This window comes from Acinonyx jubatus, chromosome A2, assembly GCF_027475565.1.
Source record: "Acinonyx jubatus isolate Ajub_Pintada_27869175 chromosome A2, VMU_Ajub_asm_v1.0, whole genome shotgun sequence".
Taxonomy (NCBI): Eukaryota; Metazoa; Chordata; class Mammalia; order Carnivora; family Felidae; genus Acinonyx; species Acinonyx jubatus.
In genome coordinates, this window is record NC_069383.1 from 37131742 (window position 1) to 37159368 (window position 27627).

The 27627-nt window shown below is 34.8% G+C and overlaps 1 protein-coding gene across 1 annotated transcript in view; it reads left to right on the forward strand.

The window, feature by feature from the left end:
* BMT2 (base methyltransferase of 25S rRNA 2 homolog) overlaps positions 1-27627 on the forward strand; it is an 85351-nt gene that overhangs the window by 51395 nt on the left and 6329 nt on the right. The window contains exon 4 of the mRNA XM_027075307.2: positions 18900-19014. Within this exon, the coding sequence (XP_026931108.1) occupies positions 18900-19014 (115 nt within the window). The remainder of the gene's footprint in view (positions 1-18899; positions 19015-27627) is intronic.

Genomic DNA, 27627 nt, shown 5'->3' on the forward strand with positions numbered 1-27627 from the left:
AATAAAAAATTTTACTTAAGAGTTTACATCTCCCTCTTAATATGTCTTGAGAAGTTTAAGATGCTGTTATTGATACAGGCAGCATGCCAGAGAGAAAATTATGTAGGAAATAAAATCCTGTATTTCCTTATTAAACTACTTAACCAAGCAAGGTGGGACTTGAGGGGGAAGGAGTAAAGAAATATGATCTTGTACTGTAACTGTTTTTGGAAAAGAGAACAAAGACCATATTGAATAAAAAACACAGAAAATTTAAATAGGAAGCTATTTGAACATGCTATACCATTCTGCATATATTAAGATTTTTCTTAACACTTTTCTGTTGTGTAAAGAAGGAAAAACTATCAAATAAAGTTAAACTGTGTATTCTTGAGTTCTAAAAATGTTTTCAAATAATGACATTTTTAGATTCCCTGTATACATTTTTATAAAGAAACCAAAAAATGGTAATTTACTGAGGAATGTAAATGAACATTTCAAAGCAGCATTAAGATGTAGAGGATGTGTAACAGGTAAGTTTTTTAGCCAGATTTTGTTTTCTAATCAGTGTTTAATTGCCTGACAGAATGTAAATGAAAAGAGGTAGTATAGATATGCTGAAAATAGAAACCAGTCTAACAGTATTTCAGTTGTTGAAAATAAGTTGTCCTTTAATAAGTTCTTTGATTCCTAATAACCTCTTGACCTGTTACATAGAAGTAAGAACTAATTATACTTTAATAATATGATCCAGGGATATAGGACTGTGTACTTGAGCTGTTGGGAGTCCAGAAATTTTTTTATAGGCAACTGAGGCAGCTTTCTGGAAAGAAAGGAGGCAGGTAAGTATGTGTTTGGTAACTTTTCTCTCTCATGAAGACCACCTGTGCTCCTTAAAATGGAATTCCATAAGATATCTTTTCATATTTAAAGTAAATCTGCATTTTACTTAGTTTAATGGTTTTCTGTTCCTTGCAACTAAACTATACCAGATCAAGGTAGTGATTCTATAAACCCTTGTCTTCATTATCACTGCCTGTGTATGGAAACTCAGATGATCCAAGTGGAGCCTATGAACTACACTGAATTGTATCAAAATGTGCTTTGAGTGTCATATGTGTGTTGGTTGTAGAGGGGTGGGGAGCCATGGATTTCATCAGATACTCAGACAAATCCATTACTCAAAAAGATAAGAAACTACTGGTAGAGAGCATGGAGGCCCTTGTCTCCTAAGTGAGAGTCCCTTTCTGTTCTGTCTCCATGTTGACGCAGTAACAGCCTTTGGTTTATTATCTTTGGATCTAACAGTGCCATAGTTATGCCAGTTTATATCCTGTATCTGGCATATTGAAAAGGCAGCTCCTTAGAGCTTTGCTGCCATTAGATATATAATCTGATAGATGTTTATAAAATTTGGCCCTTAAATAAAATTCACTAGGTAGTAATTTTTTTTCTAATAAGTCTTAATTTTTGTTCATTTAATTACTTCCAGCTGGAGGTTGATATAGACGATTTTATTCAGGCAAGAGAGTGGTACTTTATTCTCTCAAGAACTGATCTGAAGTTTAGAATGGCCTTTGAAGGTCATCTACTACAACGCTTTCATTTTACATAAGAAAACTGAGATGCAAAAATAATAACTAAAATTCCTAAGGTCATTTGTTAGTAAAACATGAGTAAAGGTGGTGTTCTGTTGGTTATCTGTTTGCAGATTCTTTTTTATTATACCAGACTTTTGATACTGTTCTTTTTTTTCTTTTTTCTTTTTTTTTCTTTTAACTCAAGTACAGTTAACATACTGTGTTATATTAGTTTCAGATGTATAGTGTAGTTATTCAACACTTGGATACATTACTCAGTGCTCATCATGATGTGTACTCTTAATTCCCTTCACCTATTTCACTCATCTTCCCACCCACCTCCCTGCTGGCAACCATCAACTTATTCTGTATAGTTAAAAGAATGTGTTGCTTTCTTTTTTCTTTGTTCATTTTGTTACTTAAAATCCACATAGAAGTGAAATCATATGGTATTTCTCTGACTTATTTTGCTGAGCACTATACTCTAGATCCGTGCATCTTGTCACTAATGGCAAGATTTCATTGTTTTTGTTTTTTGCCTGTGAAATGTTGTATATATACACCACATCTTCTTTATCCATTTATCTATTATGGACACTTTGGTTGCTTTCATATGTTGGCTGTTGTAAAGCTGCAATAAAAATAGGGGTCTTTTCAAATTAGTGTTTCATATTCAGTGGAATTACTGGATCATATGGTAGTTCTGCTTTTTAATTTTTAAAGAACTTCCCTACTATTTTCCACAGTGGCTGTTCCGTTTGCATTCCTACCAGCAGTGTGACAAGGGTTCTTTTTCTCCACATCCTTGTCAACACTTATGTTGACAATACATTTGTATTTTTTATTTTAGCCATTCTGACAGGTGTGAGGTAGTATCTCATTGTAGTTTTGATTTGCATTTTCCTGATGATAAGTGATGTTGAGCATCTTTGTATGTATCTGTTGGCCATCTTCTTTGTCTTCTTTGGAGAAACATCTGTTCATGTCTTCTGCCCATTTTTAAATGGGCTATTTGATTTTTGGGTGTTGGGTTGTATAAATTCTTTATATATTTTGGATACTAACCCTTTATTGGATATGTCATTTGCAAATATCTTCTCCCATTCCATAGATTGCCTTTTAGCTTTGTTGTTTGTTTCCTTTGCTCTGCAGAAGCTTTTTATTTTGATGTAGTTCTAATACTTTATTTTTGCTTTTATTTCCCTTGCTTCAGAGGACCTATCTAGAAAAAAGTTGCTATGGCTAATGTCAGAGAAATTACTGCCTGTGCTCTTTTCTAGGATTTTTATGGTTTCAGATCTAGTGTATGGTGAAACCAGAAAGTGATCTGGTTTCATTCTTTTGCATGTAGCTGTCCAGTTTTCCCAACACCATTTGCTGAAGAGACTTTTTCCCATGGGATATTCTTTCCTGCTTTGTCAAACATTAATTAACCATATAATTGTGGGTTTGTTTGTAGATTTTCTGTTCTGTTCCATTAATCTGCTTGTGCCAGTACCATACAGTTTTGATTAGTACAACTTTGTAATGTAACATGAAGTCTGGAATTGTGATACTTCCAGCTTTGCCCCCGTTGTTTTCAAGATTATTTTGGCTATTTGCGGTCTTTGTGGTTTCATTTAATTTTAAGGTGCTTTGTTCTAGTTCTGTGAAAAATGCTGTGGTATTTTAATAGAGATTGCATTAAATATGTAGATTGCTTTGGATAGTTGGACATCTAAACAACATTTGCTCTTCTAATCCATGAGCATGGAATTCCCTTTGAGTCATCTTCAATTTTCTTTCATCCATGTTTTATAATTTTCATAGTATAGGTCTTTCCCCTCCTTGGTTAGGTTTATCTCTAGGTATTATCTTTGGTGCAATTGTAAATGGGATTGTTTTCTTAATTTCTCTTTCTCCTACTTCTTTATTAGTGTATAGAAATGCAACAGATTTCTATACGTTGACTTTATGTCCTGCAACCTTATATTTATCAGTTCTAATAGTTTTTTTAGTGGAGTCTTTATGGTTTTTTGTGTATAGTATGTCATCTGCAAATAGTGCAAGTTCTACTTCTTCCTTATCAATTTGGATGCCTTTTATTCCCTTTTCTAGTGTGATTGTTGTGGCTGGAACTTCCAGTAGTATGTTGAATAAAAGTGAACATACCATTCAGTATGGTGTTTGCTGTGGGTTTTTCATAGGTGGCCTTTATTATATGTAGGTATGTTGCCTCCAATCCCCCTTTGTTCAGGGTTTTTATCATGAATCAGTATTATACTTTGTCAGATGTTTTTTCTGTATCTATTGAAATGATCATATGTTTTTTACCCTTTCTGTTGTTGATGTGATATATCTTATTGATTGATTTGTGAATATTGAACCACTCTTGCATCACAGGAATAAATCCCACTTGATCATAGTGAATGATTTTTAATGTTTTGTTGGATTCATTTTGTTAATATTTTGTCAAGGATTTTTGCATCTGTGCTCATCAGAGATACTGGCGTATAGTTTTCTTTTTTTGTAATGTCTCTATCTGGTTTTGGCATCAGGGTAATGATGGCTTCATAGAATGAATTTGGAAGCTTCCTTCTCTTCAATTTTTTTTGCAGTAGTTTGAGAAGAATAATAGGTATTAACTCTTCTTTTATAGAATTCACCTGTGAAGCCATCTGATCCTGGACTTTAGTTTGTTGGTGTTTTTTGATTTACTGATTCAATTTTACTATTGATAATCAGTTCAAATTTTCCATTTCTTTGTGATTCAGTTTTAGGAGGTTATATGTTTCTAGGAATTGATCCATTTCTTCTAGGTTGTCCAGTTTGTTGGCATATAATTTTTTATAATCTTAAAATTGTTTGTATTTCTGTGATGTCAGTAGTTTCTTCTTTTTTATTTCTGATTTGAGTCTTTTTTCTTTTTTGTTTCTTTTTTTTTTTTTTTTTTAATGAATCTGGCCAGAGGTTTATGTTTCCAAAGAACCAGGTCCTGGTTTCATTGATCTATTCTTTTTTTGGTTCATATTTTGTTTATTTCTGCTCTAATCTTTATTATTTCCTTTCTTTCACTGGTTTTGGGTTTTGTTCTTGTCCAGCTCCTTTAGGTGTAAGGGTAGATTGTTTGATATTTTTCTTGCTTTTTGAGGTAAGCCTGTATTGCTATACATTTCCCTTTCAGGAGAGCTTTTGCTACATCCCAAAGATTTTGGAGTGTTGTGTTTTCATTTTCATTTGTACCTGTGTACTTTTTTATTTCTTCTTTGAATTTTTGGTTAATCCATTCATTGTTCAGTAGCATGGTATTTAACTTCTCTATTTGTATTCTTTCTTGAGTTTTTTGTTGTGATATCTAGTTTCATGGCTTGTGGTCAGAAAACATACATGGTATGACTTCAGTTCTTTTTGAATTTGTTGAGACTTGTTTTGTGGCCTAACGTGTGCTCTGTTCTGGAGAATATTCCATGTGCAGTTGAAGTGTGTATTCTGCTGTTTTAGGATGGAATGTTTTGAGTATATCTGTTAGATCCTTCTAGTCCAATGTATCATTCAAAGCCAGTGTTTCCTTGTTGATTTTCTGTTTGGATGATCTGTCCATTGATGTAAGTGGGGTGTTAAAGTACCCTACTATTATTGTATTACTTTTGATTACTTTCTTTATATTTGTTATTAGATGCTTTTATTTATTTGGGCGCTTTTATGTTGGGTGCGTAAATATATACAATTGTTATGTCTTCTTATTGGATCGTTCCCTTTGGTTATATAGTGTCTTTTCTTTCTTCTTTCTTCTTCTTCTTTTTTTTTTTTTTTTTTTTTTGGTAATCTCTTGTTACAGTCTGTGTTTTAAAGTCTATTTTGTCCAATATAGATATTGCTACCCTGGCTTTCTTTCACTTCCATTTGCATGATAAATGCTTTTCCATCCCTTTGCTTTGGTCTACATGTGTCTTTTCCATCCCTTTGCTTTGGTCTACATGTGTCTTAAGGTCTGAAGTGAGTCTCTTATAGGCAGTAATAGATTGGTCTTGCTTTTTTATCCATTCTGTCACCCTCTGTCTTTTGATTGGAGCATTTAGTCCATTTACATTCAGAGTAATTATTGATAGGTATGTACTTATTGCCATTTTGTTACCTATTTTATGATTGTTTTTGTAGTTCTCTGCTTCTTGCTCTTTTCTGTTTTTTTATGCTTTTCTTTAGTGATATACTTGTATTCCTTCCTTGTCTATTACTTGTTTTTGATTTGTGTTTACCATTACGTTAATATATAATATCTGCATACAGTAGTCTATATTAAGTTGTTGGTCACTTAAATTTGAACCTATTCCTTCCTTACCCCCTCACACATATGTTTTAAGTATATGGTGCCCTACTTTGTATCCTTTTACTTTGTGAATTCCTTGACTGATTTTTATAAATAATAATAACTTATGGGGGGGGGGGCACCTGGATGGCTTAGTCAGTTAAGAGTCTGACTCTTGATCTCTGCTCAGGTCATGATCTCATGATTCATGAGTTCGAGCCTCACATCACTGTCAGTGCAGAGCCTGCTTAGGATTCTGTCTCTCTCTCTTTCTGCCCTTCCCCACTTGCATGTGTTTGTTCCCTCACTCTCAATAAATAAACTTAAGGAAAAAACACTTTAAGGGTGCCTGTGGCTCAGTCAGTAAGCATCTGACTTTGGCTCAGGTCTTCATCTCACGGTTCACGAGTTTGACCCCTGTGTCGGGCTCTGTGCTGACAGCTTGGAGCCTGGAGCCTGCTTGGATTCTGTGTCTCCCTCTCTACCCCTCCCCTACTCGTGCTCTCTCTCAAAAATAAATGAAACTATTAAAAAAGAAAAGAAAAAACACTTTAAAAATATACTGATTTGTATTGCTTTCATGCTTCTTAACTTTTCTTACTTCTACTTATAGTGTTTCCTTTCCACTCAGAAAGTCCTCTTTAACACTTGTAGGGCTGGTGTAGTGGTCATGAACTCCTTAAATATTTGTCTGTCTAGGAAACTCCATCTCTCCTTCCATTCTGAATGTAAGTCTTGCTGGATAGAGTATTAGAGTATTGTTGGCTGCAGGTTTTTTTTTCCTTTCAGCACTCTGAGTATATCATTGCTCCTTCGGGCCTTCAAAGTTTCTGCTGAAAAATGAGCTAACAGCCTTAGGCGGTTTCCCTTGTATGTATGTAGCTGTTTGGGTTTTTTTTGTTTTTTTTGTTTTTTTTCTCTTGCTGCTTTTAAAATTCTCTCTTTATCACTGCTTTCTCCCATTTTAATTACCATGTGTCTTGATATGGACCACCTCCCTGAGTTGATTTTATTGGGGGCTTTCTGTGCCTCCTAGACTGGATTTCTGTTTCCTTTAACCAGTTTCAGGAAGTTTTTATTTACTAGTTTTTCAAATAAATTTTCTGCCCCCTTTTCTCTTTTTTTTCTCCTTCTGGGATCCCTGTAATGCAAATGTTATTATGTTTGATGGTGTTGCTTAGTTCCCTGAGTCTTTCTCCTTTTTTTATTATTTTTTTCCTCTGTCCTTTTCAGCTTGTTTTCCATGACTCTTTTCTCCAAGTTGCTGATTCCTTCTTGTGTTTCCTCTAGTCTACCATTTGTTCCTCTAGTGATACTGTTACCTCTTTACTCTTTGTCTTCATCTATGATGTGTAGTTAATTCATGTAATTTTTATACAACACAATATGGAATGTGCTGTTATTAGTAACTTCTCTGTCTGGGTAAACAATACAGTGATTGCTATATTAAAACATATATCAGTTTGAAAAATACTGCCATATACATATATGTGCTTATTCATGGAGGTGGTATTTAATTTTTACGTCTTGGATAAATCTAGGAAAGAGCCATTTCAGATATTTCTTATCTTTTTCTATGAAACGTGATAAGAGGCTTATTTTTTTTGTTTGCTTATTTTTAAAAATCAAAGTGAGTTTTAAAACAGTGTTAAAAGCATAAGAAACAAAAGTTAACACTGTGGACTTAAAAAGATAACTAAATACAATGAAATCAGAAGACATTTCTACAGGCACTTTGAATTTGAGATTCTGTGGAAAATCTGTACTTACTTAGAAACATACCAGGGGTGCCTGGGTGGCTCAGTCAAGTGTCTGCCTTTGGCTCAGGTCATGATCTCACAGTTGGTGGGTTCAAGCTCCATGTCAGACTCTGCACTGGTCGCTCAGAGTCTGGAGCCTGCTTCAGATTCTGTGTTCCCCCTTCTCTCTCTGCCCCTCCACTGCTTGTGCACGCTCTCTCTCAAAACAAACAAACAAACAAACAAACAAAAACCTTTGTATTTGCCATACTTTCTGAGTAGGATGACAGTCATCCATCCTTTTACTTATTCTCTACTCTCTCCCCATTTTCTCCTGAGAAAAGTCTGTTGATCCTGCAGGTCCCAGCAGGGTTTCCCCTTCTTTTTCACCAGTGTTCTTTTACTTTTATAACATTTGTACACTCCTCTAGAATGCAGTTGTTGCATTATATTTTGCTATATATTTGCATGTGTCTTCTTCATTGCACTGAATTCCTTGGCTCTTACTCAACTTGTTATCTCATGTTCTTAACCAGAGGCACACTGGTACAATAGGTGTTTATTAAAAGTTTGTCATATTATAGATGTGTAAACATTTAAAGCTGTTTTTTAAATGAAACCAAAGGTCCTTGGCTTTTTGTGTGTGTGTGAAAGTTTTGCAATCTCTTAAGTAATTTTAAATTTTTAAATTAATATTAAATGGTCTTCACAATGTATTTATGATTACGGCTGTTTAATATAAACTTTTTAAAATTGCATTCCAAAATTTATTCTGTCTGATATTAAAACTTGAGGTTTTAGGTTGACAATCCCCATATTTTCACATCAAAAATTAGAACATAATCATCTGGCAAAATTGTTCTGTTTTATTTTTTATATTCTGTGTGTAAAAGGTACCCTGAAGTATAGTTTGGATGCTAAGATACTGGAATTTCCAGATCCTTCAGCTTCAGTGAGGGAGAGTAATTCCATTGGTAAATACAGAAAAAAATAAAATAAAATCTTATCTTGTTATACTGTTTAAGTATCTCTTTTGTTAAGTGACTTATTCTTTCTTTGGTTAGGCCAATTTTTCAAATTCTAGATATTTAACCACCACATTAACCACCACTTAACTTGGAAATAAAAAGGGCTTTCCTCCAAATAAATTTATACTATGAAAATTTGCCAACCTAGTAATAATGCTTGTTGTTGAATTTGGAAGTATTGGTGCTTCAGATATAGTGGTATCAGAAATAGGGATATCAGTATTTAGTCTTTATCAATAAAAATTACCTGATGTAAAAGTAGTGCTTAAAAGATTGATTTATTTTGGACCATGTGATTAGTGATCCCATAAGAATTTATTAAGGGTAATTCTTAGAACAGGGGTAGCTATACATACTATTAACATGGAAGAATTGTCTGTTTCTCTTGTGGTAAAATTTTAATTAGTGATTTAAGAGAAAACTGCAAATCTGTCATTTATCTGTTTTTGGTGTTTTAACTATTGTGTTTGCAGAACATTTCTAGAATGCCCATAATCCAAAAAGGATAGTGCCTTACAAAAATGTTTTTAAAATATGAAAGAATGATTGAGGTAAATCAAATGAATAAGGAATAATGTGGAAGTGTAGGCGAGGTTAACCTACTGAGAATTCCTGTATACTTGTTAGATGGGAGTTACAAATTTAGCTCATAATCACCATGCATTTTCTAGAAAGGAAGTACTCCACTCCTTCAAAATAATTTTCTTTCAGTGTGTCATCTGATAAATGAAATGAACCTTTCCAGGCTTAATTTATTTCACACTTAACCCTTAGGTGGGTTTATTTAGTCCCTAAGTAGAATTCAGAAGGATAATTGGACTTGAAGGAGAAAAAAATTCGTCTTTATTTTCAGTCACTTATAATTAAAATTTAGTAGTTTTCTTCTATTAATATGGGCAGCTAAACCCATATGACATTTTCACTCATAAAAATTAAAGATCTGGGTGTTACAGTTACCATATATACCTCAGAATGTTGATTCTCATTACTTTAAAGTTACCATAGTTATTAGATTCACTGCTACATCCTCATTATTTAATTTTGCTTAAGAAACATGTTACTATATCAGTCTTTTAAGTATTTTGATAAACATGTTTCAGTGTGTAATTTTATTGTATTCCTTTGTATTTCAGTTTATTTTATTTATTTAAAGCATTATTTTGAAAAGGTATCCATATACTTCACCAGATTGCTAAAGGGATTTATGATCCAGAAAGTATTTTAGAATCTCTGACTTAGAGAAAGAAACTACACAGGGTTGTGTGAGGTTAGATTCTTCCTTTCAAAACTCATATTCATTCAATAATTGGATTATTTGAATAGTCACTGAAATTCAACATAAATAATGTTAAATTCATAAATATTTTTTTGTAGAGAAGTTAATATTTATTTGAAAACATTATTTAGTAACAATAAGCATGCATTTCCAGGGAGTTCTTAGAACTTGTGTTATTACAGCTAGCACAATAGTGTAGTTTTTTTATTTAATATATTTTAATTATTTAAGGAACAATCGATTCTGAAGTTCCCATATTATATGTATTGTACATACTAACATATAAGTAAGTAAAGTCTGTCAGTTAAGATCACTTAAGGTTGGCTGTCTAGCCTTTTTTGGTGAAGAAACTTCAGTCATTTAATAGATTATTCAGAGCCTACTTTTGCCCTTAGCACACCTGATGGTTTCACATATTATAGTACTGTCATATCCATTAATAATAATGAAATATTACTTGTGTTCATTGAAGTATCTTTTATAACTGTTGGCTCTCACAAGCTGATTTTATGCCAACCACTTATACTAATTTTATCTGTTCGTATATTCTACTTTAAAAGTTATAGAGTATGGCTACCTGGATATTGTAATTAATCTCTCAACCTTGGAAACATTTTTTTTTTTTACATGTTGGGTAAATCTTAAAAATGTCAAAGAACTGATAAAGCCAAAATGCTAATTCTGACAGGAACCCAGAAGTTATCAGAGCTCAACGTTGCCTTTGTCCTGAGAGTGTTTGTCCAAACTGGCAAACTTAAACTTTGGTTTTCATGCTCCAGTGATACAGTTAAAGCTCCAAATAGCTGCTTTCTCAGTTTAAGGGTGATCCAGAGTAAATCTACCCCATTCGCCCAGAGTGTGACAGGCCCCAGCAAGTTGAAACTACAGGACATCCCTCCAAAGCATACTCATAGTCCAAATTTACATCCCTAGGGTAATCCAAAAATCTTCAGACCCTAAATTTATTTAATTGAAAGTGGCCCTACACTGGTGGTACACCTGGTTGCTGGACAGAAGCAAAAATAAATACCTTTGCTCAAAAATCTTCATATGTAATATAAGAAAAATAAACAGTTCAGAGTAAAAACTAAGTAGGGGAGCCTGAGTGGCTCAGCCCATGATCTCGCAGTTTATGGGATTGAGCCGAGTGTCATTTCCGAGCCTGCTTGGGATTCTCTCTCTCCCTCTCTCTCTCTGTCCCTCCCCTGCTCGTGCATACCTGCACACTCTCAAAATAAACTTTAAAAACAAATGTTGAGGGGTGCCTGGGTGGCTCAGTGGGTTGAGTGTCTGACTTGATTTCTGCTTGGATCATGATCCCAGGGTCATGGGATTGAGCCCTGCCTCAGACTCTGCACTGAGTGTGGAGCCTCTTTAAGATATTCTCCCTTTCTCTCCCTCTCTCTCCCTCTGTCTCTCTCCCTCTGTCTCTCTCTCCCTCTCTTTCTCTCTCTCTGGAGGCAATAAGAGACTGTTAAATACAAAGAATAAACTGAGGGTTGATGGGAATGGGGGGGTGGGGAAAATGGGTGATAAGCATTAAGGAGGACACTTTTTGGGATGAGTCCTGGGTGTTACATGTAAGTGATGAATCACTGGATTCTACTCCTGAAGCCAAGACTACACTGTATGTTAACTAACTTGAGAATAAACTTAAAAAAAAAAAAAAAAGATTCTCTCTCTCCCTCTCTCTGTCTCTATCTCTCTCTGTCTCTCTCCCTCTCCCCTCTGCCCCCTCCCCCACTCTCGGGCTCTCTCTCTCTGTGTGAAATAAAAAAAATAAAATAAATCTTTTAAAATGTTGGAAATTTTAGAGTATATTCATTTTTTTTTAAATATACCTGACACACAGTGTTACTTTAGTTTCAGGTGTATAGCATAGTGATTTGACAACTTTATACCTTATGCTATGATCGCAAATATGCCTACCATCTGTCACCATGCAATGCTATCACAATACCATTGACTGTATTCCCCACGCTATAGCTTCTTATCCCTGTGACTTATTCATTCCATAACTGGAAGCCTCTGTATCCCCACTGCCATTTCACTCATTTTACCCATTCCCCCTGCCTTCTCTGACAACCATCAGTTTGCTCTCTGTATTTATGGGTCCATTTCTGTTTTCGTTTATTCATTTGCTTTTTAGATTCCACATATAAGTGAAATCATGTGGAATTCATCCTTCTCTGTCTGGCTTACTTCACTTAGCTTAATACCCTCTGGGTCCTTCCATAGTGTCACAAATGGCAAGGTTTCAATCTTTTTTATGGCTGAGTAATATTCCTCTGTGTGTGTGTGTGTGTGTGTGTGTGTGTGTGTGTGTGTGTGTGTGTGTATACACGCCACATCTTTATCCATTTATCTACCAATGGAAACGGGAAACGGGTTGCTTCCGTATTTTGGCTACTGTACATAATGCTGCAATAAACATAGGGGTGCATTTTTCTTTTCAAAAAATTATTTTCATATTTGGGTAAATACTCAGCAGTGGAACTACTGGATCATATGGTAGCTCTATTTTTAATTTTTTGAGGAATTTCCTTACTGTTTTCCACAAGGCTACACCAGTCTGCATTCCCACCAGCAGTGCACAAGGGTTCCTTTTTTCTCCACATCCTTGCCAACACTTGTTATTTCTTGTTTTTTTGATTCTAGCCATTTTGACAGGTGTTAATAATAGCTCACTGTGGTTTTGATTTGCATTTCTCTAATTAGTGATGTTGAGCATCTTCCAGATGTCTTTTGGTCATCTGTATGTCTTCTTTGGAAAAATGTCTCTTCAGATCCTCTGCCCGTTTTTTAATTGGATTATTTGTTTTTTGGTGTTGAGTTGTATGCTTGAGGAGATGTATCTACAAAAATATTGCTTGGACCAATGTTAAAGAGTTTACTGGCCAGGTTTCCTTTGGAGAGTTTTATGGTTTCATGTCTCACATTTTAGTCTTTAATTAATTTTGAGTTTATTTTTGTGTATGGTGTCAGAAAGTTGTCCAGTTCTATTCTTTTGCATGTAGCTGTCTAGTTTTCCAAACATTTCTTAATGAGATGGTCTTTTTCCATTGTATATTTTTTGCTTTGTTGTAGATTAATTGACCATTTAAGCTCGGGTTGAGTTGATTTCTGAACTCTTTTTTCTTACATTGATCTATTGTCTGATTTTGTGCCAGTAGCATACTGTTTGATTACTACAGCTTTGTAGTATATCTTGAAATCTGGGATTATGATACCTTCAGCTTTTTCTTCCTTCTCAAGATTGTTTTGGTGATTCAGGGTCTTTTGTGGTTCCATACAAATTTAGTATTTTTTGTTCTAGTTTGAAAAATGCTTTTAGTATTTTGATAGGGGTTGCACTGAATTTGGGATTGCTTTGGGTAGTATGGATGTTTTAGCAGTATTCTTCCATGGTTATGGAGTATCTTTCCATTGATCTGTTTTATCTTCAGTTTCTTTCATCATTGTTTTATAGTTTTCAGAGGACAGGTCTTTCCCCTACTTGGTTAAGTTTATTTCTAGGTATTTTATAGTTTTTGTTGTGATGGTAAATGGGATAGTTTTTCTGCTCTTTTATTAATAGTGTAAGAAACATAACCAATTTCTGTGTATTAATTTTGTATCCTGAAACTTTACTGAATTCATTTATTCTAGTAGTTCTTTGATATAGTATTCAGGGTTTTTTATTTATACTGTCATGTCATCTGCAAATAATGAGAGTTTTGCTTCTTCCTTACCAATTTGGATGCTTTTTATTTCTTTTCCCTGTGTGATTGCCGTGGCTGGGACTTCCAGTACTATGTTGAATAAAAGTGGTGAGAGTAGACATCCTTGTCTCCTTCTTGATCTTAGAGGAAAGGCTTTCATTTTTTTCTACCATTGAATATGATGTTAGCTCTGGGTTTTTCATATATGACCTTTATTATGTTGAGGTTTTTCCCTCTAAACTGACTTTTTTGAGAGTTTTTATCACTAACAGATGTTGAATTTTGTCAGATGCTTTTTCTGCATCTATTGAGATAAGATTTTTATCCTTTTTGTTGATGCTCTGTATTATGTTGATTTGCTGACATTGGAGCATCCTTGCATCCCTGGAGTACTTCCCACTTGATCATGGTGAATGATCCTTTTAATGGATTGTTGAATGCAAAGATTTGCTAATATTCTGTTAAGGATATTTGCAGCTGTTTATCAAGAATGTTGGCCTATAGTTTTCTGTTTTTGTAGTGTCTTTGGTAATTCTGGCCTTGTAGAATGAATTTGGGAATCTTTCTTCCTCCTCAGGTTTTTGGACTACTTGAAGAGGAATAGATATTAATTTTTCTTCAAATAATGGTAGACTTACTTCACTTGTGAATCCACATAGTCCTTGACTTTTGTTTATTGGGAGGTTTTTTTTTTTTTATTGCTGACTGAATTTTGTTACTAGCAATCAATGTATTCAGATTTTCTATGTCTTGCTGATTCAGTTTTGGAAGATTGTGTATTTCTAGGAATTTATCCATTTTTTTTGTAAGTTGTCCGGTTTTTGACATAAAATTTTCCTAATATTGTCTTTTGTTTCTCTTTCATTTCTGATTTATTTGAATCCTCTTTTTCCTGGTAAGTCTGTCTGAAGGTTAATCAACTTCATTTATCTTTTCAAAGAATCACCTCTTGGTTTTATTGAGGTTTTCTTTTGTTGGGTCTCTTTAATTTATTTCTGCTCCAATCTTTATTATTTCCTTCCTTTTACTAACCTTGGCCTTTGTTCTTTTTCTAGTTTCTTTAGGTAAAAGGTTAGATTGTTTCTTGTGGTATACCTGTGTCACTCTAAATGTCCTTTTAGAACTGCTTTCCCTGTATCCAGATTATGAACCATTGTATTCTTGTTTTCATTTTGCTCCATATACCTTTGATTTCTTTATCAACTCATTGGCTGTTTTAGTAGCATGTTGTTTAATCTCCACTTGGGTTTTTTTTCCAGTTTTTTTCTTGTGATTGATTTCTAGTTTCATACCTTTGTGGTCACAAAAGATGCATGATATGATTTCAATGTTAAATTTATTGAGTCTTGCATTATGGCCCAACACATGATCTGTCCTGGAGAATGTTTCCTGTATACTTGAAAAGAATGATTATTCTGTTGTTTTTAGATGAAGTGGTCTATGTTTATCTGTTAAGTTCATTTGGTCTCATGTGTTACTCAAAGAGGTTTTTTTTGTTGATTTTCTGCCTGTTTGATGTATCCATTGGTGTAGGTAGGGTGTTAAAGTCCTATTGTTACTATATTATTCTCAGTTTTTCCATTTATATCTTCATATTTGCTTTATGTCTTTAGGTCCTCCAATGTTGAGAGCATAGATAATTACAATTGCTACATCCAGTTGTTGGATTGACCCCTTTATCATTAGATAGTACCTTTGTGTTTTGTTAGTCTCTGTTTTAAGGTCTACTTTGTCTAATACAAGTATTGGTACCATGGCCTTCCCCTCCCCCCCCTCCCCACCTTGCTTCCATTTGCATGGAATTTCTCTTCTTATCCTTTCACTTTCAGTCTGTGTGTAAATCTAAAGTGAGTCTCCTGAGGGCAGCGTATAGATACATCTTGTTTTTTCTCCATTCCACCATCCTTTATCTTTCAGTTGATGCATTTAGACCATTTACATTTAAAGTAATTATTATTGATAGGTGTCTCCTTATTGTCATTTAGTTAATTTTTTCCTGGTATTTCTAGTTCTCTCTGTTCCCTTCTTCTTCTCTTGGTCTTTTTGTGACTGAAGACTTTCTGTAGTATTCTTGATTTTTTTCCCTTTATTTTTTGTGTAACTATCATAGATTTTGGGTTTGTGGTTACCGTAAGGTTCATATAAAGCATCCTAAGTGTTGAACAGTCTTAAGTTAATGGTCACTTAAGTTAGAACACATTTTAAAAGAACTCACTTAAGTTAGAACACATTTTAAAAGAACTTTTTACTACCCCCCACCACATTTTATATATATGTTGCCGTATTTTACATATTTTTATTGATAATTTTCTTCTTATGGCCTCTTCTTTTCCATTTAAAGTATTCCCTTTAACATTTCTTATAAGGGTAGTTTAGTGGTGATAAACTCCTTTAACTTTTGTTTGGGAGACTTTCTTTCTCCTTCAATTTTGAATGATAATCATGCTGGAAAGAGTATTCTTCATTGCAGGTTTTTTCCTTTCAGTTGTTTGAATATAAGGATTGCCTTATGGGGTTTCCATTATATATAACTTTTTGTTTCTCTCTTGCTTCTTTTCTCAGTCTTTAACCTCTAACATTTTAATTACCACATGTCACAGTATGGACCTCCTTTATGTAACCAGCAATGAAGCATGAAACTTTTAAAAACATTTATGCAAGAAAGAAGAATGTCACATAAGCAAATGTGTAGTACAAAACTATATTATTTAGGCCTGTGGCCATAGGTTAAGACTGTAAAAGAAAATGAAGAGTATGATTACCATGAAAATCAACATAGTGGCTACCATTACATGAAGGGCTGAGGGATGTCATCAGGGAGTGTCATGCTTCCAGGGTGTAGGCAATATTTTATTTCTTGACCTGGATGGTAATTACTTGGATGTTGACTTTGTGATTATTTAAACTGTAAATATGCTTGATGCAAATAAAAAATTAAGGAGCTAAACCAAAGAATTTGAAATGAACTTAGAGTGTACTGATAATTAATAAGTCCATGGTACTGCTATTGGTGGTTGTTATCATAATGTTGAATTAACTTGAATGATTTAGAATACTCCATCCAGATAGAAAATTTAATTTACAAGAAGCACTTTTTAAGAGACTATCAGAAATGTTTTGCTATCCAGTTTACCAGAACCAACTATTACATAATTTAATATGAGGAAAATTCTACTTTTACTATGTTCAGGAAGATCACTAGTGGATGAGCCACAAAAAATTCCATCTGTGGCATTAACAGCTAACAATATTTACCACTTTTTGAGCACTTGCCATGTGGCAAATGTTGGTCAAGTATTACAAATGTGTGATCTCATTTAATCTTGGAAATAACTCATTAGTGTGGGTACCCCATTAGTGTGTCCCCATATTACACATGTCAAGGGCAGAATCTGGTTTTGATCTTAATCTCTCTGATTTCAGAACTCTTGTTCTTAGTCCCTATAATCTTGAGGCTAGGGTTATCTAATACTGTATATATAATGTTACTATTGTTATAGATTTTCATTTATTCTAACTTGTTATGATTTGGGTATTCAAGTTTTTATCAATTTAGCAACAAACGTCAGCTAAATACCAGGTATTTCTGTGGCCACTATCTACTGGATCTTTTGCTCTGTTTAGCAGCTTGGAACCTGTGCCACAGGAGTTTACTGGCCTTACTTCCTTAAACCTAATGTATTGCACTATTTCAAGTATTACCAAACTGAATTCTCAACTTTACACATTTTTTGTGTTCTATGCATCACCCAAACTACATACTAATTTGTTTCCTGAGTGGCTGTAGTACATGAAATTACCTCTTGAGCCCTATGAGCAGCTCTTTTAACTGGTTGAGTTGCTAGCTATTCCTTTCAAGAACTAACATTCATCTGGAGGTCATTGTCAGAAGTATTGAGTTTTTCTACAGATACAGAAAATGAAGGGCCTCTTCAGTTAACTTCCTATTATAACCTTAGACCCTTATAGCTCTTCTTCATGAGTTTTTAAAATTTATTGACAAAAATATTTTAATTAGTTCATATTGTTTTTATGTTGCTATACACTGCCATGTACTCTGTGAAATGGTGAGTATGGTCATTTCTATAAAATGTTAGGACATGAAGCTCTTGGTAAAAAAATGTAATCCCTAGTTCTTGCATTCCTTTTCTGGAAAAAAAAAAAGTCGACCTTGTTACTTTGACTTCTAGTACCTTTTTCAGCTTAACCTTCTGTCAATAGTTTAATGTCTCCCAGTGGATCCAAAGGAAAATGGTAGCCAAATGTCAGGAAGAGAACCTGTACAGGTTTTGTCTACCCTTACATTTCAAACCAAGATTCTATTTTTACCCAATTATTCTCCTATATTTTATTTTTCCAGTATGTTCTCATAAATCTTGTAAAGGAAATTGTATTATCACTGGAAATGGCATATTGTGGCCCGCTTAATTTTATTGTTGCTTTACTGTCTGAACACTAGAAGTGTGGGCTTGGGTCCAATAAAAAATCCACTGTTTTCTTTATTCTTAATTGCTGCTACATAGATTGTTATAAAGTTGGTTGCCTGCAATGAGTATCATAGTTATTTCTGATTTCATTTACCTTCTTTTTCTACCATTTTTTGGGCATGAGCACACAATTAAAATTTTTCCTTCAAAAAATATGATTTGTGATTTCCTCTTTGATCTCTTGTAATTTACAGAGACAAATTAAACTGAAGTCCAAGGATATTATTATTGACTAATGATATTTGATTTGTGAAGGCATTCTTTATCTGTAAGGACAATTTTCAAAGAGTGGTCTCGGGATTTTAGACACTTGAGGATTTCTGTGGGTGAAAAATTATTTTTACAATAATACTAACTTTATTTATTCTTTCTCTCATGAGTATAAAGTAGGGTTTTCCAAACTATAGGGTGTGTGATGTTACAACAGCCTGAACACAAAAGCCCATATGAGAATTCATCTGTCTTCTATTATGCCAGGCATTAAAGAGACTTGAAAAAATGTGAAACATCTCTTCATTTTTTATTATGTTTCTAATCTAGATTTTTCATTTAAGGAGTATAATATACATTTTCAAAATCCTATTGCTTATGTTAAATAAATGAACTGTTTTTTCACTATTCAGTTTTCATATGGTATTATTGGTACCTACATCCCACATGTACGAAAGGTCTGTAGGTCCTCAGTTATGTTTAAATGTGTAAAAGGATCTTGAGACCAAAAACTTAGTCAATGATTTACCTTATCTTTTTCTCAAATGTTTGAATTTTTTTCTTATATTTGGTTTTATCCTATAAAAGGCAAACTGAAAATAATCTATTTTTAGGTTGCTACAGACCTCAGGAAAGATCAGATTACTTGATGTTGGCAGCTGCTTTAACCCATTTCTGAAGTTTGAAGAATTTCTAACTGTTGGCATAGATATTGTACCTGCTGTAGAGGTATGCATAGTTCTATTTTGTTTTGAGACTTGAAGATCTTACGCATATACTTACCAAGGAAAAAGCAATGTCTTTAGTGAAATAGCAAGTATGTTTCCTATGCACAAGTTGATAAATTTTTAGTCAAAAGCAAATTCGTATTCCATGAAAATTTTTGAGCATTTAGTTGACAAATATGGTACTGGTTAAAATAATACTGGCTTTTATTTTGTTTCCTGGTTGTCTGTTTTTGTAATCAAGAGACTAATAAATTGCAAAGATTTCCAGGTAGCTATAAGGTTTGGGCTTTTTGTATTTATCCTTTTTTGAAGTGTACTGTGGTATGGAGCCATTATGGAATAATGTCCAGAGCAAGGACTTTGGAGACCATCAAAACTTTATTACATCGCAGCTATTTGTACATAGATGAAACTAGTTAAATTGTTTTCTCTACTTTTAAAATAGATTTTTTTCTTCATGACATAAGTTGTTTGCCATTTTACTTTAGATAAAGCATTACACACCAAAAATTGACAAATTGAATTTAAAAAAAAAGTCTTAATGTTTATTTTTGACAGAGCTAGGGAGGGGCAGAGAGAGACACACAGAATCTGAAATAGGCTCCAAGCTCTGAGCTGTCAACACAGCGCCCGACCTGGGGCTCAAACTCACAGACCATAAGATCATGCCCTGAGCCAAACTCGGAAGCTTAACCAACTGAGCCACCCACGTGCCCCACAAATTGCATTTTTAATGTTTTAAAGAGAGTATGTGTTACAGTGTAAACTGGGTTAGGGATTGGTTTTCAGTCTGCTATATGCCTAGCACCTAGGAATGCCTAGTACATGAAGTACTCATAAATTCTTCTTGAACAAAATAATGGAATCTTATGTTCAACCTGGGGTTCCATCTCTGAGCCTGTTTCCTCATCTGTATGGTGGAGTTAGTGATGGAGCACATTTCATAGCACCATTGTAATATGTACTTGAGAAGAAGTATTTAAAACACCTAGCACAGTGCCTGTTACCTAAGTGAGTGCTAGATGGTTGCCATTATTATTGAAAAGTTCCTGCATGGAGATTCAACTTTCATTTGATTTTTTTCTTGAATTTTTAATGAAGAAATGCTAATAAAACTTACCATTATCTCTACTTCTGAAAGGTGGACAAATGTTTGCTTTATGGTAAAACAGCTGTTCTTAGCTTATCACTGCAGAGAATTCCTGTGCCTTCAGGAGCTATACTGTTAAAATATATTGGGCTTTGTACATGGATTTTCTTCTTTCCTCAAGACACACATTAGAGATGTCCTTTAGGGACCCATTTGCTCTAAACCTTGGGCTTAAATACTAAATTTGTTTACAGTTGAAAGTTTATAGCCCTATCTATAAAGTCACTGGGGTAGGCAAAAGAACTAACTATACAGAAGTTCAGTAGTAGCATCAGGCTTCCACAGGTCCAGAATGCTATAACTAATTTTAAGATGAAGGGCCTTTTACTTCCAGTCAAGATGGAGTAACCTACCTCAAACAACACAAAGTGGACAAAATACACACAATAATTTACAAGTCATTTGATATCAGGTAATAAAGGACAATGATCAGTGAGAGACAACAATAAATGATTTGAGCCCTACTATTGTACCATCATTTGGCCTTTAGAGTTTCTAGGACATGACCCAGAGAAGGAATCCCAAGCAGGGCCCAAATGTTTCCCTGAGTTGTGGAGACAGAGCTGAGAGTCCTGGGGAGAATAAGGCAGCTAGGGTTCATAGGAAAGAGTACCAATTATATGAGAGCTGCACAGAGGGAAAACTCCAGAGACCTGGAGGGCCAAGAGTCCTCCTTGAGTTCTCAGCTGAGTACTGATCAGTATGTGACATGAATGAGAAAACTACAAGAGACGTTAAGTACCACTCGAAAAGGGTAGAGGTTTTAGTGCCTGGCACTCACATAGGGTGGAAATAGTACCTGTTTCCATCAGCCACACTGGAAACCTAAAAAATCACAGTGCATTGGGTAGAGTACAAACAAGAGTCTTGCCTGAGTACCAGGAAATAATTAGCTTTAGACTGAATAATGGTCTAGTCCCACCTAACAAATCATAGAAGACCCCAAAGGATCAAAGTGTTTCCAGGTAATTTAACTGCATCCCAGAACAAAGCTCAAGAATATTTATAGCAGTACAATGCCATCCAGCACCCAGAAAGGTAAAAATCCACCATGTTGGACATCCAATAAAGAAATAGGCAGCCATAGGACCCATGGCGAGGAGATAAATCAACAGAGACCAACCCTGAACTGACAGAGATGTTAAAATTAGGAAACAAGGACATTAAAATAGGCTCAGTATGACTGTATCCTATATGTACAAAAAGTTTAGAGACACAGAACATACTTTAAATACCAAATGTAACTTCTAGAGATAGATACTATCATACTCTGCCCTCTTGATCTCCTCTTGGCTCTGTAGGCTAAGGGATCATGTGTTCCTTGTACCATGGCAATGTAATAGTATAGTCCATATCACCCAGAAAGGAGCTCATACTCCCTGTCTGGCACCTCAGTTTTTGTGACTACTGTCAGAGTAAATCTCTGTATCACCTGGCTCTGGTGGCCAGTGAAACTTAACATTCATGGGTCCCACAGAACTGTTATCAATGAGGAAAGTTCCTAAACAGCTGTCACCCCTAGGGTACAGCAAGAGGCATCAGACCCAGGAGCTCAGTCTTACTGTGAAGGAAGATTATTAGCTAATCACCACGACTGCAGCCTGAGTGGCAGACTTCTATTTAAACACAAGATGGGGCTGACTATAATCCTTTCCAGAGATTTCTGAGGGTGGGCACTGTCTTTGAGCTCAGTCTCTGCTGTGCTAAGTGCCATGGTCTCCTGGAGGGGAGCTATACACACATCTATTGTGCCAGTTTTTGCAGCTGCCTCCTGGGGAACACCCTTGATCACCTGGCTCTGGGATGGGGGTAGAGGACTTGCATTCTTGGGTCCCATGAGACCCTGGCAGTTGGAGAGATTGTTCTTGGCAGGTTAGCAGGCTCCCACCCCGAGAGCACTGCACAGACAGCAGACTGAAGCACATTCCCCAATATTTCTGTGAAGGAGACCTCTTTGCTTCTTCTGGGGCTTTAGCCTGGAGACCTGTTTCAGGTTTGGCACACATTTAATGTCAAACAGACCTGCTCTCAAGAAACATAGGCTGAGGATGCCATCTTGTATTCCCCCTCTGCCTTGCTCCACCTCACTACTGTCACCCAGAAAAGACGTTACACACTCATCTGGAGCCCTGATCTCTTTGCCACCCAGGGGATGCCTCCAGATTGCCTGGTTCTCAAGGCCAGAGGGGGCTTACATTTATGGTCCCACAGGACTGTATATATTTGCATATTTTTAAAACCTGATGCCTGAAGGTCTGGCTTCTAGTCAGCCTGAATCTAGGTGCTGAGATCATCCCCCACCAAGACACTGACAGGTCTTAACACATCCTCAACTACTGGGAGCTATTAAAAATGTAATAGGCTGCTTGGACAAGCATAAAGGTTTGAAAGACAACCAAGATCTGAGGCAGGGTTGAATAACAAGTTTCATCTCCTAACAAGACCACCCCTTCAAGACTGGCTTCAAGAGGCTATCGTGTCATCTGCTATATAGAAACCAACAGAGTCAAGTAAAATGAAGAAAGAGAGGAATACATTCCAAATGGAAAAAAACAAGTTACAAGTACAGGAGGAAAAAATTAATGAAATGGAGATAAGTAATTTGGATTCATTGTCAGGTAAAGTAATGGTCATGAAGATGCTCACCAAACTGGGGAGAAGAATGAATTAACACAGTGAGAATTTCAACAAAGAGACGGAAAATATTAGAAGGTACCAAGTAGAAGTCACAGAGCTTTAGAATATAAATACTGAATTAAAAAATACACCACAGGCATTCAACATGAGACTAGAAGTAGCAGAAGCATCAATCAACTTGAAGACAAGGCAGTGGAACTCACACATTCAGAGCAGCATAAAGAAAAAGAATGAAAAAAGGAGATAATATTAAAAGCAACAAGAGAAAAACAACTTACTACATACAAATGAACTCCCTTAAGTCAAGTCTATAAGCAGATTTTCCAGCAGGAACTTTGCAGGCCAGATGGGTGTAGCATTTTATATTCATGGGACTGAAAGAAAAAATATTGCCACCCAAGGACTTTACCTGGCAAAGTTACCATTCAGAAGTGGAGAAACTATTACAACAGTGATGAAAAAAATTGGAGACGACACATACGTTGGGAGAGCAAATATTGTTTAAACATCTATACTACCAAGAGCAATCTACACATTTAACGTAATCCCTGTCAAAATACCAACAGCATTTTTTCATGGAACTAGAACAAAGACCCCTAAAATTGTACAGAACCACAAAAGACCTGAATAGCTAACGCAGTCTTGAAAAATAAAAATAAAACTGGAAGTATCACAATTCCAGCTTCAGGTTATAGTCGAAAGCTGTAGTAATCCAAACAGTGATGTACTGGCATATAAACATAGACACTCAGATCAACAGAATACAATAGAAAAACTAGAAATAAACCCACAATTATGTCAATTATTCTTTGACAAAGAAGGAATGAATATCCAATGGGAAAAAAATTCTCTTCAGCAAATAACATTTGGAAAATTGGAAAATTACATGCAAAAGAATAAAACTAGACAACTTTCTCATTATACACAAAAATAAACTCGAAATGGATTAAAAACCAAAATGTGATACCTGAAACCATAATTAAGTCCTAGAAAAGACTATAAGTAGTAATTTCTCTTATGACATCAGCCATAATAACATTTTTCTAGATTGCTTTTGTTTCTCTTGCCTTAGGAGACCAAAGATAAACCATTAGGACTACATCAAAATATAAAGCTTCTGCACAGTGAAGGAAACAATCAACAAAACTAAAAGACAACCTACTGAATGGGAGAAGATATTTTGCAACAGACAAATTCCATTAATGGTTAGTACTCAAAATATAAAACTTATACAACTCAACACCCAAAAAATAACCCAGTCAAAAAATGTGCAAAAGGTATGAACAAACACTTCTCCAAGAAGACATACAGATGACCCACAGACACATCAAAAGATGCTCAACATCACTTACAAGGCAAATCAAAACTGCAATGAGCTATCACCTCACACCTGTCAGAATAAATTGTGGAAGCAGCCCAAGTGTCCATCAATAGGTGAATGGTCAAAGTGGTGTGTGTACGTGTGTGTGTATACATACACACACACACACATACAATAGAATATTAGCCATAAAAAATGAAATCTTGCCACTTGCAACAGTGCGCATGGAGCTAGTCAGAGAAAGACAGTGCTAATGCAAAATAAACCAGTCAGAGAAAGACAAGTACCATATGATCTCACTCTTATGTGGAATAAGAAACAAATGAGCAAAGGAGGAAAAAAAGAAAGAGAGAGAAAGCACCAAACCTAGAAACAGACTCTTAACCATAGAGAACTGACAGTTGTCAGAGAGGAGGTGGATAGATAGGCAAAATAGGTGATGGGGATTAAAGAGCCACTTATGAAAAAAATAAATCATTTTGGGGATAATTGAGGACATTTGGGTATGTACTGCATATTTAAAATCAACAGTAAATGTCTAGGTGTGAATGGGAAAAAAAAAAAAAAAAAAAAGGAGAAAGGGAGTTTTCCAGACCAACAAAGCTAAAGGAGTTCATCACCACTTACCTGGCCCTTGAAGTTATGTTAAAAGAACTTCTTTAAGCTGAAAATAAAGAGCACTAATTAGTATTTTAAAAATATGAAAGAATAAAGTTCACTGGAAAGGTTAACATATAGTAAACATAATAGTTTAGTCACTTATAAAGTATGAAGATTAAAAGACAAAAATGGTAAAAAAAAATAAATAAGTGTGATTATAACAGTTAAAGGGCACACAAGATTTAAAGATACAAAATGTGGTATGAAAATGTAAAACATGGGGATGAGTAATCATGTTAAGCTTCACAATGGGATCAACCTTAAGTTGTCTGCTTAAAATAGACTCTTAGAGATCTGAGTTGCTATATGTAATCTCATAGTAACCAACCACAAAACAAAAATGTATACTAAATATATGAAAGAGAAAGAGAAAGGAAAATAAGCATACCACCAAGAAAGTCATCAAACCACAAAGGAAGAGAGCAAGAGAAGAAACCAACAGAGTAGAACTACAGAAAACCAGAAAATAATTATCAAAATGGAAATAAGCACACACCTATCAATAATTACTTCAAATGTAAATGTACCAACTTCTCTAGTAAAAAGACAATTGGCTGAATGGATAAAAAAAAAAACACTCTAATAAAAGGCAGAGACTGTCAAATTGAGTAAGAAAATGAAACAGCAAACAAAAACAATGGCCAAATATATTCTGTCTGTAAGAAATGCACTTCAGGGGTGCATGGGTGGTTCATTTGCTGAAGCCTCCAGCTTTTGATTTCCACTTAGGTCATGATCTCATGGTTTGTGAGTTCAAGCCCTGCATTGGGCTCTGCTCTGGCAGTACAGAGCCTGTTTGGGATTCTCTCCCTTCCTCTCTCTCTCTCTCTGCCTTTCCCCCTGAGCTCTATCTCAAAATAAATAAAACTTTAAAAAATGCACTTATAAACATACAAATAGATTGAGAGGCTAAACAAAAAGAAAGTTCATGTGGCTACATTATAATCAGACAAAGCAAATGACAGAGCAAAGATTATTACCAGCAATAAAGAGGTTATTTCAGAATAATAAAAAGGTCAACTCATCAAGAGTACAGAATAATCCTAAACATTCATGTACCTAAAAACAGCTTAAATACATAAACCAAAAACTGATAAAATAGCAAGGAGAAACAGACATTTATAAAATTATAGTGAGGTATTAATACCCCTGTCTCAATAATTGATATAAAAATTACAGCATCAAAGAAGAACCCATCAGGGAAATTAGAGTATATTTTGGAATGAAGAGAAATAAAAACTTAAGAGATCAGAATGCATATGATGTCACTAAATCACTGAAGCACTACGTAGGGGAAAATTATAGCCCTGTACACCTTTATTAGAAAATAGCAAAGGTTTCAAAGCAATGACAACAAATTTCCAACCAGAAACAGACAAAAAAGGCTCACTAAATTCCAAGTATGAAAAAAAAAACCAAGTTATCAGAGCAGAAATCAAGGAGATAGAAAACTTGGAGATAAACACCTTGGAAAATTGATAAAAGGAAAAGCTAGCTCTTTGAGAAGTGATAAACCACTAAAACCACACAGAAGTATGTTTCACTTTGAGAAGTGATAAACCACAAAATAGATAAACCACTAGCCATACTAAGAAAAAGAAGTTATATCATTACTGATTTTACCAATATTACGAGGATAAAAAGGAGATATGGTTAACAATTTTATGCCAATAAATTCCACAACTTAAATGAAATGGAAAAATTCCCTGCAAGACATACTACCAAAGTTTATTCATGAAGAAATAAATAACCTGAACGGCCCTAAATGCATTAAAGAAATTTAAATAGACAGTTACAAACTTGTCCAAAAAAGAAAATTTCAGGCCTACATCGCTTCACTGGTAAAATCAACTAACAGTAAGGAAGAAATACCAATTCTACACAAACTCTTTCGTAAAATTGAAATGGATGGTATATTACCCAACGTCTTCTAAAAGGCCAGAGACTTTCTTTATGAACATACATGCAAAGTGTTCTATACAAAGTTATAGCATGTTGAATGCAACTATATTTCAAAGCAGGTAATGTATCATGACCAAGTTTTGTTTGCAAGATTGGTTTAACTTCAAAAAACTATTTTTTCACCTTAGCACACTAATAAAGATCTCAATAGACATAGGAAAAACATTTGATAAAAATCCAAACATTCTTTCCTTATGAAAACCCTCAGAAGGAATTCAGCTGAATTCTGTCACCCTGGTAAAGGCTGTCTGAAAAACCTACAGCTAACATCATACTTAATAATAAAACAAAAATGCTTTCCCCACTAGAACAAGGAAAGAATATGTACCTTCGCCACTTCTATATAGCATTCTCTGTAAATTCTACCCAGTGCAATAGAGACAGAAAAAAAAAAAAAAGCAGTAATAGGCATCAAGATTGGAAAGAACTAAAACTGTATTTATTCATGCATGACATTGAACATGTATTATTGTATGGAATCTAGAGAGAAGCCAGTAAAATAAATGAGTTTAGCAGAGTTTCAAGATAAAAGATCAATATACAAGAGTCAACTGTGTGTATACACACGCAAACTCACCTACACACACTAGCCACAATCAATTAAAAATTAAACATAATACCATCTACAATAGCATCAAAAATATGAAATACTTAACATATTTATATAAAATATTTCACATAAAGCTGATAAAAGATGGGAGAAAACCTATATATTGCAAACTGTAAGTTATTTTAATGTTTTTAATGTTTAATTTTGAAAGAGAGAAAACGATTGGGGGAGGAGCAGAAAGAGACACACACAGAATCTGAAGCAGGCTCCAAGCTCCAAGTTGTCAGCACAGAGCCAGCCCTGGGGCTCGAACTCATGAACTATGAGATCATGA